This window comes from Pseudophryne corroboree, chromosome 5 (genome assembly GCF_028390025.1).
Source record: "Pseudophryne corroboree isolate aPseCor3 chromosome 5, aPseCor3.hap2, whole genome shotgun sequence".
Classification (NCBI taxonomy): domain Eukaryota; kingdom Metazoa; phylum Chordata; class Amphibia; order Anura; family Myobatrachidae; genus Pseudophryne; species Pseudophryne corroboree.
Window position 1 is genome coordinate 492,321,412 of NC_086448.1, and position 21,727 is coordinate 492,343,138.

The following is a 21,727-nucleotide window of genomic DNA, read 5'->3' on the forward strand; positions in this document are numbered from 1 at the left end:
AATTTTCAGGGACTATGGTCAAGCCAGGAGGCTTGTCTACACATCAACATACTGGAGTTGAGGGCCATATACAACGGCCTACGACAAGTGGAGAATCTTCTTCGGGGCCTCCCGGTTCTGATTCAATCAGACAGCGTCACAGCCGTGGCTCATGTAAACTGCCAAGGCGGGACAAGGAGCAGAGTGGCGATGGCGGAAGCCACCAGGATTCTTCGCTGGGCGGAAAATCACGTAAGCGCTCTGTCAGCTGTCTTCATTCCGGGAGTGGACAACTGGGAAGCAGATTTCCTCAGCAGACACGATCTCCATCCAGGAGAGTGGGGACTTCATCAAGAAGTTTTTGCAGAGATAACAAGTCTTTGGGGAATTCCTCAAATAGACATGATGGCGTCACGCCTCAACAAGAAGCTTCGACGGTATTGCGCCAGGTCACGGGACTCTCAGGCAGTAGCAGTAAACGCCCTAGTGACACCATGGGTGTTTCGGTCGGTCTATGTGTTTCCTCCTTTTCCTCTCATCTCAAAAATTTTGAGACTCATAAGGCAAAGGAGAGTGCAGGCAATACTCATTGTTCCAGATTGGCCTCGAAGGGCCTGGTACTCATATCTTCAGGAAATGCTCACAGAAGATCAGTGGCCTCTTCCTCTCAGAGAGGACCTGTTACAGCAGGGGCCATGTGTGTTCCAAGACTTAACGCGGTTACGTTTGACGGCATGGCGGTTGAGCACCGAATCCTAGCTGAAAAAGGTATTCCGGAGGAAGTCATCCCTACTCTACTAAAGGCTAGAAAAGAGGTGACTGCAAAGCATTATCACCGTATTTGGAGGAAATATGTTTCTTGGTGTGAAACCAAGAATGCTCCTACGGAAGATTTCCATCTGGGCCGATTTTCTCCACTTTTTACAGACAGGAGTGGATATGGGCCTGAAGTTAGGCTCCATTAAGGTACATATTTCGGCCTTATCTATCTTCTTTCAGAGGGAATTAGCTTCTCTCCCAGAAGTCCAAACGTTTGTGAAGGGAGTGCTGCACATCAAGCCCCCCTTTGTACCCCCTGTGGCTCCGTGGGACCTTAACGTGGTCTTAAACTTTCTGAAGTCTCACTGGTTTGAACCTCTTCAAACAGTTGAAGGTGGTCATGTTATTGGCCTTGGCATCTGCAAGGCGGGTGTCCGAATTGGCGGCCTTGTCCCACAAGAGCCCCTATTTGATTTTCCATGTGGATAGAGCTGAGTTGAGGACACGTCCTCAATTTTTGCCTAAGGTGGTTTCTTCCTTTCACATGAACCAACCTATTGTGGTGCCTGTGGCTAAGGGGGACTGGGAGGATTCCAAGTCCCTGGATGTGGTCAGAGCCCTAAAGATTTATGTAGCCAGGACGGCTAGGATTAGGAAAACAGAGGCTCTGTTTGTCCTGTATGCAGCCAACAAGGTTGGCGCTCCTGCTTCTAAGCAGACTATTGCTCGCTGGATCTGTAACACGATTCAGCAGGCTCATTCTTGGCTGGATTGCCGTTACCTAATTCGGTAAAGGCCCATTCCACTAGGAAGGTGGGCTCTTCTTGGGCGGCTGCCCGAGGCGTCTCGGCATTACAGCTTTGCCGAGCAGCAACTTGGTCGGGTTCAAACACTTTTGCTAAATTCTACAAGTTTGATACCCTGGCTGAGGAGGACCTTGCGTTTGCTCAATCGGTGCTGCAGAGTCATCCGCACTCTTCCGCCCGGTTTGGAGCTTTGGTATAAACCCCATGGTCCTTACGGAGTCCCCAGCATCCTCTAGGACGTAAGAGAAAATAAGATTTTAAACCTACCGGTAAATCTTTTTCTCCTAGTCTGTAGAGGATGCTGGACGCCCGTCCCAGTGCGGACTAAATCTGCAAGACTTGTATATAGTTGTTGCTTTCATAAGGGTTATGTTGCAGTTGGAATCGGTCTTTGACTGATGCTGTTTTTTGTTCATACTGTTGACTGGTTGTGTATATTCCAGGTTATATGTTATGATTGGTGTGGGCTGGTATGAATCTTGCCCTTAGATTAACAAAATCCTTTCCTCATATTGTCCATCTCCTCTGGGCACAGTTCTCTAACTGAGGTCTGGAGGAGGGGCATAGAGGGAGGAGCCAGTGCACACCCATACTAAAAGTTCTTTATAGTGCCCATGTCTCCTGCGGAGCCCGTCTATACCCCATGGTCCTTACGGAGTCCCCAGCATCCTCTACGGACTAGGAGAAAAAGATTTACCGGTAGGTTTAAAATCTTATTTTCTTCAGACTTGTCTTCAAAAGAGTGTTCTTTGGATGTGGTAAGGTCGCTCCGTATTTATGTGGAGAGGACTGCCTCTATCAGAAGGCCAGATTCCCTTTTTGTACTGTTTGGTTTCCACAAACAAGACTGGCCTGCGAGTAAACAAACTTTGGCCAGATGGATTAGAATGGTGATTGCACAAGCTTATGCGCAGGCTGGACTTCCAGCTCCTGCTGCAATTAAAGCCTGTTTTACTGTCTGTTGGGCCGCCCGCCGTGGTGCATCCACAGAACAGTTGTGCAAGGCGGCTACGTGGTCCTCGGTGAACACGTTTATTAGGTTCTATGCCTTTGATACTTCTGCCTCCCAGGATGCTTCCTTTGGAGGCCGGGTTCTCATGCCATCTATGGCGCGTCCCTTACCTTGAGGAACTGCATTAGGACATCCCCGATTGTTTTCCTGTGGGAACCAATGTATCCTGCTACAGAAAAGGAGAGTTATTGCAGATTTACCATTAACTCTTTCTGCAAGGTACATTGGTTCCACAGGGCCCCCCCCCCCCCCCCCCCCGTGATGCACTTAGCTTCTATGGGTTGTATGGCATTAGCCACTGTTACCTTCTCCTTTCGTGAGAATGTGATTGTATGTGACTAACATCTGCCTTCTTTTGTGCCTGCTCCTGCATTTGACTGGTTAATGAAACTGAGCTCCAGTGCCTGGAGGCGGGGTTTATAGAGGAGGCCCTGCAATGCATCCTGGGATAGCCTAAAACTTTAGCCTGGTGGTGCCTCTGGATCAAGATCCACTCTACACCCAATGTTTTCCTGTGGAACCAATGTACCTAGCAGAAAGTCTACCATAACTCTCCTTTTTCCTCAAGGCCATTTTGTTATTATCAGGACTACGTTCAGCTTTAACCTCCATGTGGGATAATAGGGCCTTAGAATGGTGGGCGGATTGCTTAGATGAGCGTCTTGGGACTAGGGTGCATCGATTGGCATTGTTGTCATGGTTGTCAATAACAGGGAATCAGCCTCTTATTTCAGGGAGAGTGCCAATGAGTGAAACATCCTGTCTGCCAAGGTTTCAGTTCGGCCTCCACTGTTGCCGCCATGCATGCTCTCTGGCTCCATGCTTATCATGCAGACTCTGAATCCAAGAAGGCCCTGGAGTCCTTTTCCTTTAATTGCAAGGTGCTTATTGGACCTGATTTGGATACATAATTGTGGCTGTGGTTGCCTCCAAACCAGCCTTTTCTTGGTTCCTAAGACCAGGACTACTTCTGCCCTTTTATCCCTATGGCAAACCGAAATTTCATCCTTCCATTTGGAGCGCTGGGGTTTCACTTCCAGAGGCAGGGAGTCCAGCAGCAGAGAAACTTGGGCATGCCATAGGTCAGCTCTCAAAGTTGATGATAAACATCTTGACGGGCCAGATTCCATCCCCAGGGTTTCCCATGGTCAGAGGCCATCTTCTGAGTTTTTATGATAAACTGCTGCAGACAATGTTAGACTCTTTGATGCGAAACATTGTGACTCGGTTATTTTGTAGACTTACATGAGGTCCGTCCAAGCCAGTTCTTCACAACAGATCTTCCTCTCATCCCAGTCAAAGCTGTGGTTTTGCAGGTGTCCACCAGGGCTCTTCTGACTTACTAAGTTATCGCCCCAATTCTGCTGCCACAAAGATGGTGTGGTTTTTACACCAATCTTTTCCTTGTGCAGAAGCCAGATTGTTTTTTCCTGCCATCCTGACCCTGAAGTTTCAGGGTTCCAAAGTTCAGGATGGAATCTCTCCAGTCAAACATGTATGCTTTAAAACTTAGAGATGTCATGGTGTTCCTCAATACGAAGGATGTGTATTTACATATTCCTATCTGTGAAGACCATCAGTGCTTCCTGCGTTTTTACAGTTCTCTCAGATTATTACCAATTTTGTGCTTTTCCCTTTGGTTTGTCAACTGCGCCTCAAGTGTTCAAAAGGTAATGTCTGTGATGGCAGATTCCCTGTGACTTGAGAGAGTCGGGATTATCCCTTACCTGGACAATTTCCTTATTGCGGCACAGACACCAGTCTTCTTGCAGAAGCATCTCCTCTTGATTGTTCATGTCCTTCTGTCCCACAGCTGGCTAATAAATTTGTGCAAGTCCAGTCTGACCCTACCTCAACAGATGCCCTACTTTGGGAGCTCTGTTGGGCACCCAGTTCCAGCAAGATTGTATCTGTCATGATTGGGATGGAATGGATTCTGTACAGTTAGGATTGATGTGGACCCAGAAGAGATGAGCGGAGTCTAACGTATCTGTGACCTTCACTAGGACCCTTGCAAAGGGGTTTGGGCAATGTTGCTCCTGATGTACAGGTTGCAGCCCTTTGACTGGGTTCCTATGTATGTGCTGGTGGTTAGGCAGTAAGACTGGTCGACGCGAGTCATACTGAAGGGTAGTTAACAGATATTAGTCAGAACCAGACTGGGAGTGCGGTACCAGGGGATGGGCAGAATCAGGTCAGAAGCCGAAGTCAAAACTAGGAAGTCGCTAGGAGCAGTACCAAATGAGCAGGCAAAGAGAATTATCAGACTGGATCAGAAGGTAGGCGATTGCACTGGGAGCTAACTGAACAGATGCTGGAGTACAGTACTCTAGCATTTGAACAGTGCTCAGAGACCCCCTTGAGAGGAGATTCAAGTTTGGCCCGAAACTTGTTGGTACAACTGTCATTTAAAACCAGCGCAGCGCATATGTCCCTGTGGGTGCCGAAGCCACCTAGTGTACAGTCGCCCGCACCAGCCAGGGAGAGCACAGCTGTCCACACAATAAGCCAGGTAGAGGGGAGAGATACGGCAGGTCAGCAAGGAGGGAGCCTTAGCACAGCGAGTGCCGAAAAGCACCCACCCACAACAAAACTCCAGAAGACCAGTACTACTGGGCACCGTAAGTAGGAGCATGGATCTTGCATGCTGTGACATCCTTGTAAGCAATGTCTCTCCTAAGGATGTCTTGGTTGTCAGTCCACTTCTGCATAAAAAAAATTGTAGCCAAATTAGGGCCTAATTCAGACCTGATCGCAGCAGCAAAATTGTTCTCTAATGGGCAAAACCATGTACAGTGCAGGTGGGGCAGATATAACATGTGAGAGATAGTTAGATTTGGGTGGGGTGTGTTCAAACTGAAATCTAAATTGCAGTGTAAAAATATAGCAGCTAGTATTTACCCTGCACAGAAACAATATAACCCACCCAAATCTAGCTCTTTCTGCACATGTTATATCTGCCCCACCCGCAGTGCACATGGGCCCTCATTCCGAGTTGATCGCACCAAGCAACTTTTTGCTGCTGGTGCGATCAACTAATCTCCGCCTATGGGGAGTGTATTTTAGCATAGCAGGGCTGCTATGCTAAAAAAGTTTCCTGCAAAACAAGACCAGCCCTGGACATACTTACCTTGTGCGACGGATCCAGCAATGATGGGCACGGCTTTGACGTCAGACATTCGCCTGGACACGCCTGCGTTTTCCTAACCACTCCCCGAAAACGGCTCCAAACGGTGAGTTGCCGCCCCGGATCGCCTTCCTGCAGTCAATCTTCTTGCGGTCGCCGCTGCGTCCACTTTCTTCGTAGTCGGCGTCGTTGTCCGACATATAACTACATATACATCTTTACTTCAATAATAAGAGTGCTCAACCACCTTAGAGTCTTACCTACAAGCTGCATAGGTCCTTTCTATTTTCAAAGTTAACAGCTGGCCCAGGTGTCCCTTCTTTCCATCATCATTCTGGAACTTAGGACAATCTACAGAGCCCTCTGTCAGGCAAGGCCTCTTTTTTTAGGGCATGGCAGTAAAGGTCCACCATAGCGTATATAATCATCAGGTGGTACAAGAAGCCCAGGAGCCATGCAAGAAGTCAGCAGGCTTCTCAGATGGGCAGAACAGATTCTCCCAGCTCTGTCAGTGGCGATTACATCCCGGGAACCAGTAGATGGGAGTCAGACTACCTCAGCCGTTCAGGCTTGGTAGTGGTCCCTCCATTCCGCAGTTTTCCAACCGTTGCTGGTAGTTGCTGGTACTCTGGAGTTGTCCTTCCATAGACATGATGGTATCCTGCCACAATTTTTTCAACAATGACAGAAATATATTTTATTTCTTTTAATTTTTTTTGTGGGAGCACATGTTCCGAAAAAAAGTAAAAAAAAAAAAGTTAAGGTTCATTAAAATTCTTACACAAAACGAACAAAGGTGAAAACATAAAGATACATCATTCAGTAAATACAAAGGTAGAGGTATCAGTCTACCAATTATCCGCCATCTGGTGTAATAGCAGTCGTTCAGTCTCAATCATGCAGTTCTTTTATGACTAATCTATACTGTTACTGTTCTTTTCCTCAGTGATTCATGCACTGTGCAAGAGATTATACATTCACTTTGGTATATGAGGAATTTCCTGTGATGGAATCTGGTTTAAACAAATGTGTCTTTAATAAATAATAGATGGTTTACCAGCATTGACTTCTCTTGCATTATTAAACATATTAGAATAATATTTTCGCCATATTGAAAAACAATTGGTCACGCTTTTAAACTTGTACTAGGGAGCCTTGTCATATGTGACATTAGACATTTCTTTGTAGCTAGGCAGATAGCCATTTATACTGTTATTACACCATATGGCAGATGATTGGTATACTGTGATACCTTGGTGTTTATTGATTTGTGTATGTTTTTGGTTTTTAACTTTGTGTTATGTGTAGGAATTTTAATGAACCTTAATAAATATAATTTCAAACCTCTGGGTGATGGTCCTCTGGTGGCTTACGTAGAACTTGGTGGTCCCCCTAGATATCTCCTATGCCTGGAGTGTCTCTGACTTGAGTGCCTTGTCTTACAAGCCACCTTTTCTGAAATTTCACCCTGACTAGGTGATCATGCAACTAGGATGGATTTCCTTCCAAAGGTGGTCTTCAGGTTCACTATCAACAAGGAGATTGTGATGGACATTGACAGGATTTTCTCCTGTCTCTTCATTCCTTGCGTGGGCTCTACTTGTTTATGTAGACAGGACCAGAACAGGAGCTTCACCACTTTAGGATGTCCCAGTTTCTCTAGAGTGTCCCCATGGATGAAAGAGATCTTATGGTTTTGATTCTTAACTTTTAAATCCTGTTCTCTGATTTACATTGGATACACTGGACGCCTGCCCATGTTTGCTAAGGTTGTTTCTCATGTTTGGTGGTCCAGTCCTGCTGAATATATTTGTTATGCTTTTATTTTTGCCTCATCTCCTCGACTGTCTTTTGGGCTCTCTTATAATTGATTATTCAGATTAGACGGTGGAGTAGGTAATAGAAGCTTTTGGTATCACTTTAACTAGTGCTTCGACTCCTCCAGCACTACCTATATCCAGTGTTTTTACAGTGTCCCTCATGGAATTCAGAGAAAAGAATTTAACAGGTAAGAACCAAAATTCCATTTCTCTTACGCCCTAGACGATACTGGGGTCCATTTAGTACCATGGGGTATAGACTGGTCTGCTAGGAGCCTTGGGCACTTTAAGAAATCAATAGTATGCACTGGCTCCTCCCTCTATGCCCCTCCTACCAAACTCAGTTTAGAAAATGTGCCCGGAGGAGCCGGTCACACTTAGGGAAGCTCCTGAGCTTTCTGCATTTATTTTTCTGTTTGTTATTTTCAGACAGGGCTGGTTGGCAACAGCCTGTCTGCTTCGTGGGATTTAGAGGGGTGGAACGGCCCAACCTCCTGTAGGGTTAATGGTCCCGTTCCCCGCTGACATGACACTGAGCTCTTGAGGGAACCATTCGCAAGCCCCACCACGCCGTGCATACATTCCCGCAGCACGCCACCATCCCTAATAGAGCCAGAAGTTTGAAGAGTGGTGAGTACTATGCCAGCGTCCCTGTTAGCGGGTCACCGGCTATTATGGCGGCAAAAGGGTAGGAGCTCAGCTCTGAGTGCAGGCTGCGTCTCTAGGCTCAGATCCACATTGCTGCACCGCTGTGAGGGGCGAGCCGAGCCGTTTTTTACAAACAATACCCACACTGGCACAGAGCTTACAGGGGTACTAACCCCCTATTAAACACCAGAATCACCTCAGCCAGGATAAAATAACCGGGAAGACTGCGCGCCATTGAGGGGGTGGGCTTCACTTTGAGGGGATCCAGCGGCTCACCAGTGCCATTTTCCCTCTTCTGCTTACACAGACAGACTGACAGGGACTCCTGATTCCTCAGCGGTACCAGGGGGTCAGCAATGGGGGAGCAATGTTATCCCCTATTAAGGGTACTTAGTTTGCCACCCAGCTAAACTTGAAAATTAGCTATAAGGGCGCAGCGTGGCTGGCTCCATCATACTCTGTCTCCCCCTTGGGGGCTCTGTGTGGGTTAACTGTGCTTTTAACCTTTTCTCGTGTGTGTGTGTGTGTGTGTGTGTGTGTGTGTGTATGTTTCAAATTTTACAATGTCAAAGGAGTGTGTCTCATGCACGGCAGTGTTTTTTTTTCTCACTCCGGGGGACCACTACAGTGTACTCGAGATCGTACACATTCTCAGGCTAGTGGGTCCGAACCAGTATGGTTGGATTCATTAAAATGGATGATCTCAAATATTTCAAATAAATTATCCCAAACTGAGAATGAGACGCAATACTTAAGACAGTCTGTAGATGAACATATGAATATAGATTCAGTGGCAACACCAACATCTCAGACCCCTGCCATTTGTCCACAAAAGTGTACATTGGCCCAAATCTTTCAGGCTGACACTGATGATAATGTATCAGATGCAGAGGAGGGTTAGGTGGACTCGGGAGGGGGGGATGCAGCCTTGTCATAGGGAATACAGGCCCTGATAAAATCTTTAGAGATGTCCTGCACATTCCTGACAAAGTGACAGAGGACACTGAGGAATCTTATTTTAATGTAAAAAAGAAATCATCTGCTACTTTTCCCTGCATCTAAGGAATAAATTCCTTATTTGAAGAAACTTGGATTAATCCTGACAAGAAGTTTCAGATCCCTAAAAGGTTACTGACATCCTTCCCTTTTCCTCAGGATGATAGAAAAAAATGGGAAAACCCACTGATTGTTGACGCATCAATGTCTAGGTTGTCAAATAAAATAATCTTACCGGTCCCGGGGGGCAGCCTCCTTAAAGGATGCAGCGGACCGCAAGATTGAGACCACTCTCAAATCTCTGTACACAGCTGCGGCGGTGGCCCAGAGACCCACTATAGCTTGTGCATGGATCACTAGGGCCATTGCAAAATTGTCAGGTAACCTAATTGAGGGTTTAGATTCCTTGCCAGGAGGTGAGATAATTTTACTCCTACAGTATATACAGGACTCTGCAAATTTTATGGTGGAGGCCATAAAAAAAGAGAGGCTTGCTCAATGCACGCGCCATGGCAGTGTCAGTACGCAGGGGCCTATGGCTTCGTCAATGGACTGCGGATTCCAGAAAACATGTGGAAAGCCTACCTTTCACAGGTGAGGCCCTGTTTGGAGATGAACTGGATACGTGGATATCCAAGGCTACGGCGGGTACAGTAAGTCTACATAACTTCCTTCCGCAGCCCCCTAAGCTAGGAAGACCTACTCTGCGCCGACTCTGCAGTCCTTTCGGACAGGAAAATTAAAAAATAAAGCCAAAGGTTCTTCTACAGCCTTCAAAGGCAGTAGGGGTAAACCCAGAAAACAAGCAACTGCAGGTTCACTGGAACGGAACTCCGGTTCTGCTTCCTCAAAGCCTTCAGCATGACGGTGGACCACACTGCCTGGAAGACAGGTAGGTGGGAGCCCGATTTAAGAGATTTCAGTCACATATGGGCGACATCATGCCTGGATCCCTGGGTCAAAGAGCTCATCGCCCAGGGGTACAGACTGGAGTTTCAGGAGCTCCCACCTCACAGATTCTTCAAGTCAGGCTTACCAGCTTCTCAAGAGGCAAGTATAAATTTACAGGATGCAATTCCAAAACTGGTACAGACTCAAGTCATTGTTCCAGTTCCACCTCAGCTACAGAACATTCCAACCTGTTTGTGGTACCTAAACCGAACGATTTGGTAAAACCCATTTTAAACCTCAAGTCATTGAACCCGTATTTACGGGTGTTCAAATTCAAGATGGAGTCTCTGAGAGCGGTGATCTCAAGTCTGGAGGAAGGAGAATTCTTGGTGTCTCTGGATATCAAGGATGCATACCTTCATATCCCGATCTGGCTGCCTCATCAGGCTTATCTAAGGTTTGCCTTACTAGACTGTCGCTACCAGTTCCAGGCCCTGCCATTTGGCCTCACCACAGCACCGAGAGTGTTCACCAAGTTGATGGCGGAGATGGTGTTTCTCCTCCGCAAACGGGGAATGAATATAATTCCATACCTGAATGACCTGCTGTTAAAAGCGCCATCCAGGGAGCGGTTATTGGATGACATTGCCCTCTCAACTCGAATACTCCGGGATCAAGGGTGGATTCTGAACAAGCAAAATCTCACCTGGAACCAACGTGGAGGCTTCTGTTCCTGGAGATGATTCTGGATACGGAGGCACAGAAGGTATTCCTTCCATTGGAAAAGGCATTGGTAATCCAGTCGATGGTGCGGGATGTTCTAAAACAAACCGGGATATCGGTGCATCTATGCATTTGCCTTCTGGGTTAGATGGTAGCCGCGTACGAGGTGCTCCAGTACGGAAGGTTTCACGCAAGGCCCTTCCAGCTGGATCTGTTGGACAAATGGTCCGGATCGTATCTCCACATGCACCAGAGGATACGTCTGTCGCCAAGAGCCAGGATTTCTCTTCTGTGGTGGCTTCAGACTTCTCACCTGACCGAGGGCCGAAGGTTTGGGATTCAAGATTTGGATTCTGCTAACCACAGACGCAAACCTCAGCGGTTGGGGAGCAGTCACCCAGGGGGAACACGTCCAAGGAAAGTTGTCAAGTCAGGAAACCATTTTTCCAATCAACATTCTGGAACTAAGGGCCATATACAACGCCCTTCTACGGGCATCACATCTTCAAGATCGGGCCATCCAGGTTCAGTCGGACAATGTGACGGCGGTGACGTACATAAACCGACAGGGCAGAACGAAGAGCAGAGCAGCAATGTCAGAGGTAACAAGGATTCTCCTCTGGGCAGAAAGACACGCCATGGTGTTGTCCGCAATCTTCATTCCAGGAGTAGACAACTGGGAAGCAGACTGACTCAGCAGACACAACCTCAACCCAGGAGAGGATCTTCTGCAAGGGGCCTTTTGTCTATCAAGACTTACCACGGCTACATTTGACGTCTTGGAGGTTGAGCGTCAAATTTTAGCCCGGAAAGAGATTCCGGACAGGGTAATTCCTACCTTGATTCAAGCCAGAAAAGGGGTAACGTCTAAACATTACCACCGGATTTGGAGAAAATACGTGTCTTGGTGTGAAAAAAGGAAATTTCCTTCAGTGGAATTTAAACTGGGTCAGTTTCTGCTTTTTCTGCAGTCAGGTGTGGATGTGGGCCTACACCTGGGGTCCAGATTTAGGCCTTATCCATTTTCTTCCAAAAACAGTTGGCTTCCCTCACTGAGGTTCAGACGTTCTTGAAAGGTGTTCTGCACATCCAACCGCCTTTTGTGCCTCCCACGTCACCTTGGGATCTCAACGAGGTGTTGCCGTTTCTACAGTCTGAATGGTTTGAGCCTTTACAGGAGGTTGACGTAAAGTTTTATTACGTAGAAGACTGTCACGCTGTTGGCCTTGGCTTCGGCAAGACTTGTGTGGAAATTGGGGGAGTTGTCTCGCTAGAGCCCCTATTTGATTTTTCATGAAGATAGAGCTGAACTCAGAACTCATCAGCAATTTCTTCCAAAGGTGGTGTCTGCGTTTCATATCAACCAACCTATTGTGGTCCCGGTGGTTACCAACACCTCTTCTACTTCAAAGTCCCTCGATGTTGTGAGGGCTTCGAAATCTACGTGAAGCGGACAGCTAGTCACAGAAAATCGGACTTGCTGTTTGTTCTCTATGATCTCAATAAAATTGGGTGTCCTGCTTCAAAGAAGTCTATTGCTCGCTGGATCAAGCTTACTATCCAGCATGCTTACTCTGCGTCAAGTTTGCCAGTTCCTAAATCTGTACATGCCCACTCTACTAGGTCGGTGGGTTCTTCCTGGGTGTCTGCCTGGGGTGTCTCGGCTTTACAGCTCTGCCGAGCAGCTACTTGGTCATGTTCGAACACGTTTGCTAAGTTCTACAAGTTCGATACTTTGGCCTCTGAGGACCTTCAGTTTGGTCAATCAGTTCTGCAGGAATCTCAGCACTCTCCCACCCAGATTGGGAGCTTTGGTACATCCCTCATGGTACTAAATGGACCCCAGCATTCTCTAGGGCGTAAGAGAAAATGATTTTAATTACCTACCAGTAAATCCTTTTCTCGTAGTTCATAGAGGATACTGGGCGCGTTCTTTCTGCACTGTTACTTGGTTTAGTAATGCTGGTTCAGCTGTTGCTGTTCCTCTTTCATGTTTGTTTTTTCTGAGAGTTAGGTACAGGAAGGCTGCTGGCAACAGCCTCCCTGTTTCGTGGGACTTGGCGGGGGGGAGTAGGTGGTTCTCGATCTCCGCTAACAGGACACTGAGCTCCTGAGGGTGCTGATCACAAGCCCACGTGCCGACCGCTCACTGCCACAGCACGGCCGCCACCCCCTAACAGAGCCAGAAGATGGAGTGGTGAGTATGACGCCAGCGCCCCGGTAAGCGGGTCGCCGTCAGAAATGGCGGCACAAGGGTAGGAGCGCAGCTCTGACAGGCTGTGCTCCGGAGGGCTCAGCGGTACTTGATGTGCGGCGCTGTGTGGGGCGCCCTGGGCCAGCGCAAATACCCTACACTGGTCACATATGCTAACAGGGGCTAATCCCACTGTTAGCAGCCAAATCACCCCAGGCCAGTATAATCATTTAAAGCGGGAAGACTCACCATTACAGGGGGCGGGGCTTCTTCCTCAGAGCGGATCCAGCGCCATTTTCTCCCTGCAGATCACACTGAAGAGACGCTGATAGGGAGCGCTGCCCTCCACATAACTCCAACATACCTCTGCTGTACCAGGGTGTAGCTGTTTAATCTATTAAAGTTATTCAGTCAGCGCCAGCTGTTTACTGTATAAACTGCCTACTGGGGCGCTGTGTGGCTGGCTCCATATACTTTGTGTCTCTCTCTGAAGGTACTCTGGGGGAAACTGTGTCTGCATTTTCCTGTGTGTGTGTGTGTGTTTGTATAGCTCACATAAACATGTCTAGGAACTCTGTATCTTGTGCTGCAGAGTGTGTATCTTCTCCTGCAGAGTCTATTCCATGTACTCAGGACTGTAATATACTGTCTCAGCCTTCTGAATCCGGACCCCCATGGGTGGATTTCTATTAGGGGAATGATCATCTCGGATAGCTAAAAATGAGACTGAAACACAGGTTTTGAGAAAGTTTGTTGAGGTTTTGTCGTATTCAGCTCCCACTACCTCTTCAAAGACCCCAATTGTTTACCCTAAGAAGCGTGCTCTTGCCCAGATAATGCAAGCTGACACGGATACCGACTGATGCAGGGGACGGTGATGGGGAGATGCATCCCTTGCTAAGGGGGTGCAACTCATGATTGAGGCTATTAGGGACATTTTACACATTACTTTTAAGGTACCTGACCAAGTAGAGGTGGCTTACTTTACTGACAATAAGAAATCCTCCCTTACATTCCCTGCGTGTAAGGAATTAAACGCATTGTTTGAAAAATCCTGGGAAAACCCAGAGAAAATATTCCAGATCTCAAAAAGGGTTCTCATTGCTTTTCCTTTCCCTGAGGAGAACAAGAAAAACTGGGAAATCCCGCCTGTAGTGAACGCTTCTGTGTCTAGGTTGTCTTAAAAGGTAGTTTTACCTGTTCCTGGGTCCACCGCTTTAAAAGATCCGGCTGACCGCAAGATTGAGACAACGCTCAAATCACTATACACAGCTACTGGAGTAGCTTTAAGACCCACTATTGCTCGTGCGTGGATTTCTAAAGCTATAGTAAAGTGGCCATGCACATTACCAGAAGAATTGGATTCTATGGATAGAAGTGACATTGAATTGTTTTTACGTCACATACAGGATTTTGCAGGTTTCATGGTGAAGGCCATGAAGGATCTTGGCCAGCTTAAGGTGAGGGGTTCTTCCATGGCTGTCTTGGCACGCAGGGGACACGCCGCCAGAGTCTGCAGATGCAGAATCCAAGAAGAGTGTGGAGAACCTACCCTTCACAGGTCAGGCTCTGTTTGGGGAAGCGTTAGATGTGTGGATCTCCACGGCAGCTGCGGGTAAGTCAACATTCCTTCCCTAAGCAGCACCGCCTACTAGGAAATCTTATCCTACGTCTACAATGCTGTCCTTTCAGACCGCAAAAGTTAAAAAGTCCAAACCCCCTTCCACTTGCTTTAGAGGATGTCGGGGGAAATCCAGAAAACCTGCACCAACTGGTTCACAGGAACAGAAACCTGGTTCTGCTTCCTCAAAATCCTCATGACGGTGGACCTCTCAGTCTGGAGATCAGGCAGGTGGGAGCAAGATTAAGAAATTTCAGTCATGTCTGGGCGTCATCAGGCCTAGACCCCTGGGTACAAGATATTGTTACCCAGGGGTAAAGACTGGAGTTTCAAGAACCCCCACCTCTCAAGTAATTCAAATCATGCTTACCAGCTTTGCTGACAGAAAGTGCTATCCTACAGGAAGCCATTCAAACATTGCTAAACTCAAATGTAATTGTTCCAGTTCCACCTCACCTAGCAAACAAGGGTTATTGCTCAAACCTTTTAGTGGTACCGAAACCGGATGGTTCGGTCAGGCCAATATTGAATCTAAAGTCGTTGAACCCTTATTTGAGGGAATTCAAATTCAAGATGGGGTCTCTGAGAGCAGTGATCTCAGGTCTGGAGGAGGGGAAATTTCTAACATCCCTGGACATCAAGGTATGCGTACCTTCCCATTGCGATCTGGCCGCCTCACCAGGCTTATCTAAGATTTGCACTGCTGGACTGTCCCTATCCGTTCCAGGCACTGCAGTTTGACTTCTCCACTGCACCGAGGGTGTTCACCAAGGTCATGGCAGAAATTATGCTACTCCTCCGCAAGCAGGGTGTGAACATAGGCCCTCATTCCAAGTTGTTCGCTCGTTAATTTTCTTCGCATCGCAGCGATTTTTCGCTAACTAAGCATGCGCAATGTTCGCACTGCGGCTGCGCCAAGTAAATTTGCTAAGAAGTTTGGTATTTTACTCACGGCATTACGAGGTTTTTTCTTCGTTCTGGTGATCATAGTGTGATTGACAGGAAGTGGGTGTTTCTGGGCGGAAACTGCCCGTTTTATGGGTGTGTGTGAAAAAACGCTGCGTTTCTGGGAAAAACGCGGGAGTGGCTGGAGAAACGGGGGAGTGTCTGGGCGAACGCTGGGTGTGTTTGTGACGTCAATCCAGGAACGACAAGCACTGAACTGATCGCACTGGAAGAGTAAGTCTCGAGCTACTCAGAAACTGCACAGAAAAATATTTTCGCAATATTGCGATTCTTTCGTTCGCAATTCTGCTAAGCTAAGATTCACTCCCAGAGGGCGGCGGCTTAGCGTGTGCACTGCTGCGAAAAGCGGCTAGCGAGCGAACAACTCGGAAATGAGGGCCATAATTCCTTATCTGGACGATCTGCTGATAAAAGCATCCTCCAGGGAGAAGCTGTTGCAGAGCATTGCTCTCTCAACTCGACTACTCCAGGAACATGGATGGAACCTGAATCTTCCAAAGTCGCATCTGGAGCCAACAAGAAGACTGTCCTTCCTGGGGATGATCCTCGACACGGATGTACAGAGGGTGTTTCTGCCGGAGGAGAAAGCGTTGGTGATACAAACAATGTTCTAGGATGTCCTGAAGCCAACCTGGGTATCGGTTCATCAGTGCATTCGCCTCCTGGGGAAGATGGTTGCCTCCTACGAGGCTCTACAGTACGGAAGATTTCATGCACGGTCTTTCCAACTGGATCTCCTGGACAAATGGTCGGGATCTCATCTTCACATGCACAGGATTTGTCTGTCACCGAAAGCCAGAATCTCACTCCTCTGGTGGCTGCAAACCTCTCACCAACTAGAGGGCCGCAGGTTCGGGATTCAGAATTGGATCCTCCTAACCACGGATGCAAGTCTCAGTGGTTGGGGAGCAGTCACCCAAGGGGAAAACTTCCAAGGAAGGTGGTAAAGTCTGGAATCCATCCTTCCAATAAACATTCTGGAACTAAGGGCCTTGTACAACGGTCTTCTGCAAGCGGCACATCTTTTGAAAGATCAGGCCATTCAGGTTCAGTCGGACAATGTAACGACTGGCCTACATAAACCAACAAGGCGGAACGAAGAGCAGAGCTGCAATGTCAGAGGTAACAAGAATCATCCTCGGGCGGACAAACACACGGTGGCGCTGTCGGCAATCTTCATTCCGGATGTGGGCATACCTCAAATAGACATGATGGCCTCCCGCCTCAACAAGAAGCTTCGGCGGTACTGTTCCAGGTCGAGAGACCCACAAGCTATGGCGGTAGACGCCCTGGTAACTCCGTGGGTGTTCCAGTCAGTGTATGTGTTCCCTCCACTTCCACTCATCACAAGGATTCTCAAACTAATCAAAAGAACAAGAGTTCAGGCGTTCCTCATTGCTCCTGACTGGCCAAGAAGGGCTTGGTACGCGGAGTTACTGCTGGAAGATCCGAGGCCTCTTCCTCTTCGAGAGGAACTTCTGCAACAGGGGCCGTTCGCTTATCAAGACTTACAACGGCTACGTTTGGCGGCATGGAGGTTGAACGCCAGCTCTTAGCTCGGTAGGGCATTCCGAACAAAGTTATTCCTACCCTGATACAGGCTAGTAAAGCAGTAACGTCAAAACATTACCATCAAATTTGGAAAAAGTATTTGTCTTGGTGTGAATCCAAGAAGTTTCCTACGGTGAAGTTTCAACTAGGGAGATTTCTCCTCTTTCTGCAAGTAGGTGTGGATGTGGGCCTGCGTTTGGGCTCCATAAAAGTCCAGATTTCGGCCTTGTCCATTTTCTTCCAGAAACAATTGGCAGTCCTCCCTGAGTTTCAAACTTTCTTGAAAGGGGTTATGCACATTCAACCATCCTTTGTGCCTCCTACGGCAGCTTGGGATCTTAATGTGGTGCTGCAGTTCCTGCAGTCGGAATGGCTTGAACCTTTACAGGAGGTTGATGTCAAGTTTCTTACTTGGAAGGTGGTCACACTATTGGCATTGGCATCTGCTAGACGTGTGTTGGAATGGGGGGCATTGTCCTGCAAGAGCCCCTACTTGATTTTCCATGAAGATAAAGCTGAGCTCAGGAGGCATCAGCAATTTCTTCCGAAGGTTGTGTCGGCTTTTCATATAAATCAACCTATTGTGGTGCCAGTGGCTACTGACTCCTCAGTTACCTCAATAGTCCTTGGATGTTGTGAGGGCTTTGAAGATTTATGTGAAGAGAACTTGTCGTCACAGAAAGTCTGACGCTCTGTTTGTCCTTTATGATCCCAACAAGATTGGGTGTCCTGCTTCTAAGCGAACGATTTCTCACTGGATCAGGTTTACTATCCAGTATGCTTATTCTACGGCAGGCTTGCCGTGTCCAAAATCCGTTGAGGCCCACTCTACTCGTAAAGTGGGTTCTTCCTGGGCGGCTGCCCGGGGTGTCTCAGCTTTACAACTTTGCAGAGCTGCTACTTGGTCAGGATCGAACATGTTTGCTAAATTTTACATGTTCTATACTTTGGCCTCTGAGGACCTAAAGGTTGGTCAATCAGTTCTGCAAGAGCCTTCGCGCACTCCCTCCCATACTGGGAGCTTTGGTACATCCCTATGGTACTAATGTGGACCTCAGCATCCTCTAGGACGTAAGAGAAAATAGGATTTTAATTACCACCAGGTAAATCCTTTTCTTGTACTCCGTAGATGATGCTGGGCAACAGCCCAGCGCTTCGTTTTCCTGCATTTGTTACTTAGTTAAGTACTGCGTTGTTACTTGGTTAAGTTCTGTTGTTCAGCCGTTGCTGAATTGTTTCAAGCTGGTTAGCTTGGTTTTCTGCTGTTGTGTGAGCTGGTGTGAATCTCACCACTATCTGTGCAATTTTCTTCTCTCGAAGTATGTCTGTCTCCTGGGGCACAGTTTCTAGACGGAGTCTGGTAGGAGGGGCATAGAGGGAGGATCCAGCCCACACTCTTAAACTCTTAAAGTGCTCATGGCTCCCAAGGGACCCATCTATACCCCATGGTACTAATATGGACCCTAGCATCCTCTACGGACTACGAGAAAAGGATTTACTGGTAGGTAATTTAAATCCTATTATTTAGGGCTTGTACACATTTACACTTGCTATGAACTTTATTCACCACTCTAAATTCGTGTAACTGAGGAAATTGCTGACCGTACAAACAAAAGTTTAAAGTGTACAGTAGGTACACATGGATGTTTTGTGCCACATTACTGTATATTTGGGCCATATTCCATACAGCAAACACTCTAATATTATGTGTACTGTCGGTACTGGGTCTACTACGGTCGCCCGGCTGTCATGATCCCGGCGCCCAGCATACCGTCACTGGGATCCCGACCACTGGAATGCCGGCCGCGGGGCGAGCGCCAAAGAGCCCCTTTCGGGCTCGTTGCGCTCGCCATGCTGCAGGCATGGTGGCACGCTACTACTTATTCTCCCTCCAGGGATGTCCTGGACATCCCAAGAGGCAAAATAGTTCCCGGGATCCCGACAGCCAGGATATCGAGTGCCACCCGTATGGCTTACTGAATGCAGCTCAGTGAACGTTGCATAGATCAATGAAAACCACCTGTTTGTGATTTCAATCAATTTTCCAAATAGACTTACAAGACAATACCAAAGAATGGATTTACAGTACGTCTTGAACATTTAAGTACCTGTTTGTTATACTAAACAGTAGCTCGGCTACAGCTGTAAAAGCACAGATTGTGTTCTGAAATGCTTTCAGGTTTTATTTTGGCTACTAAATTAATTAACATTTAATTGTGGAGAGGGTTTTGCATTTTTCACATGTCCTTATGTTCCACATGTTATTTTAGCTACTACAGAATTCCTTTATAATGTGAATGATTTATTATAATACTATGTTCACTTTCTTTTCAGGATGAATATAAAATCTTGCAGCAATTGTACAGTTTCAAGAAGCCAAGCTCTGATTCCTCAGAGGTAGATTATACTTTATTCTTGCATACAGTAGGGTATTTCTCTATCATCCATAGGGGACACTGGAGTGCAGTACCATGGGGTATAGATGGGGTGATCAGGCAAACCTGCACTTTAAATTTTTAAATGTGTGACTGGCTCCTCCTCTATACCCCTCACCAGACCAGTTTTAGAAATGTGCCCGGGTGAGCCGGTCACTTCCTCTGGCAGTTTGCCCATGCCAGTCTGCTACGTGGGAGCTGCTGGGAGAACTCTGTCCCACCCTGCGTGGTATGGAGCCCGAGTTGCCGGCTGCAGGGACATCAGTCCCTGGATGCCTCGCATCCAGCAATTTACTGCTGAGATGGAGCCCCAAACAGCCCGCCGCCACCGTCAGCATGGCTGAAGACAGAAGCCTGGTATGTATAGCCTGGGGTCCGTTAGCGGGGTTCCCGGGTATACTGGTGGCCATACTACAACAGAGAGAATAGGCAGTGCTCTATCTCCCCTCTGCAGCAGCTGTCTCAAGGAGCTGTGGAAGCACTTAGAACAAATGAACAGTCTCCTGAGGCTCAGCGGACACAGCAGTACAACGCAAGTCTACGTTTTTTGTGTCAACCTTTTGATCCTATCGACCTAATGTCTGTCTAACTAGACACTATCATCCCACACCCGACTATGCTACCGTAGCATTACATCTCCTGTCCAGCAAGGAGGTTCATCTGGACCACCCTTTCCAAACATCTGTATAAGAGTATGTATGTATAGATGTGTTAATGTGTATATATTTATATACATATGCATCTATCTGTATATATTTATAAAAAGATATGCATCTATTTGTATATATTTATATAAATTGGTATACATGTACAGATTTCAGGTGCGTCCGTTTCTCTAGTTCGATTCCATCAGGCAAATAGGGTTACTTACCATGTTCACTGGAAGATTGCAGTGTGGAGGGGGAGTCCTGGCTATTTTTCATGATTGGGATTACGGTCTGCCCATCCATAGGTCATAGATCCCTATTGCCTACGGGCAAATGATAGTCAACTTTAAAGCCACCTGGCTTCTCTCAGCACCGTCATTCCAGCTAGTTGGCGCATGAGGTCCGGAGTCTTATAGCATTAAATTAAGACTCCAATCCTTCAGGTAACATACCGGTTGTTTGTTCGGGATAACCTTATCGGAAACACCAAGCGGTATAGGAACCTGCATTACAGTCACAGTCTCTTTTGATTCTGAGGGTTTTCATCCAAGTTTAGACTTTGTGTTGGGAGATTTCCTTAATGTCTTTAGGCTTTTTCCTCCTTACTCCCCTCTGAAAGATTTTTATTCAGTTGCTTGGTTTTGTAGTCCTCTGGTCATATTCCAGCTTTTTCCTTGACGCCCAGGACTCAGGGGGTGTTATTCGTGGTCACATGAGTTGGTCATCTTTGCCATCGTCTCATAAGACTCATCCCTAATCTGGATGACCTACTCCTCTAGGCATTTTCTGGAGAGAGATTTGATTAATGCTTCTGTTTACACACACAAGTGTGTATGAGGGATGCTTTCTTTGAGTCTCAGTGAATACAGAGAAGTTAGTTCTTAACGTGAGTCTCCACTGAATACTCTCCTTGAGCTTAAGGATTTTGCTTTGCTGGGTCCTCGGCTCAGTTAGTGTTCTTTACTTATGTGATGTTGGTTGCTCTTAAATAGGACTTTCCAGCAGGGCCTTTTCCAGGTTGTACAACCCAATTGGCCTCTCAGAACCAGTGCAGGTATCCCCTTAGGATTTTGCACTGCTCATCGCGGTCCTGGACCCAGGGCGACTAGACAGTCATTGGGTCACTTTGCTTCTCCTTTTGAGAGTGGGTAATTTAAGTCCAGCCAGACTACACCTTACTGTTACATACTCTTTGGAGTAGGAATACACTTATAAAAATAAGGAATCAACGGATTGTACTATACCACCTTAGGCTTTTTACCCACGGGTCGACTTAGCGACCATAGTCCTTGCAGAAGACAAATAACTTCAGTGAGAGGGGGTTTTCTATACACAGTTTCTCACGGTTAATGGATCAGTGGGGTCCTCCTCATTTCTCCTTGTAGGGGGCCTTTTCAAGGGAGACCTTGTCTGCTCCGTGGTCATGCCAGTTAGCATCGGTGTTAATTGACTTTTCTGCTCCTTCCCTGTTTACTCATGCAGGGTACACAAAATACGACTGTTTCATTCCCCTTTGTTTGTCTGGCCTCGCACGTCTCTGTTTCCAGATCTG

The 21,727-nt window shown here is 47.2% G+C and overlaps 1 protein-coding gene across 1 annotated transcript in view; it reads left to right on the forward strand.

The window, feature by feature from the left end:
• The window catches only part of C5H5orf22 (chromosome 5 C5orf22 homolog), a 236,848-nt gene that overhangs the window by 128,329 nt on the left and 86,792 nt on the right, over positions 1 to 21,727 (forward strand). The window contains exon 4 of the mRNA XM_063925203.1: positions 19,428 to 19,490. Coding sequence (XP_063781273.1) covers positions 19,428 to 19,490 — 63 coding nt within the window. The remainder of the gene's footprint in view (positions 1 to 19,427; positions 19,491 to 21,727) is intronic.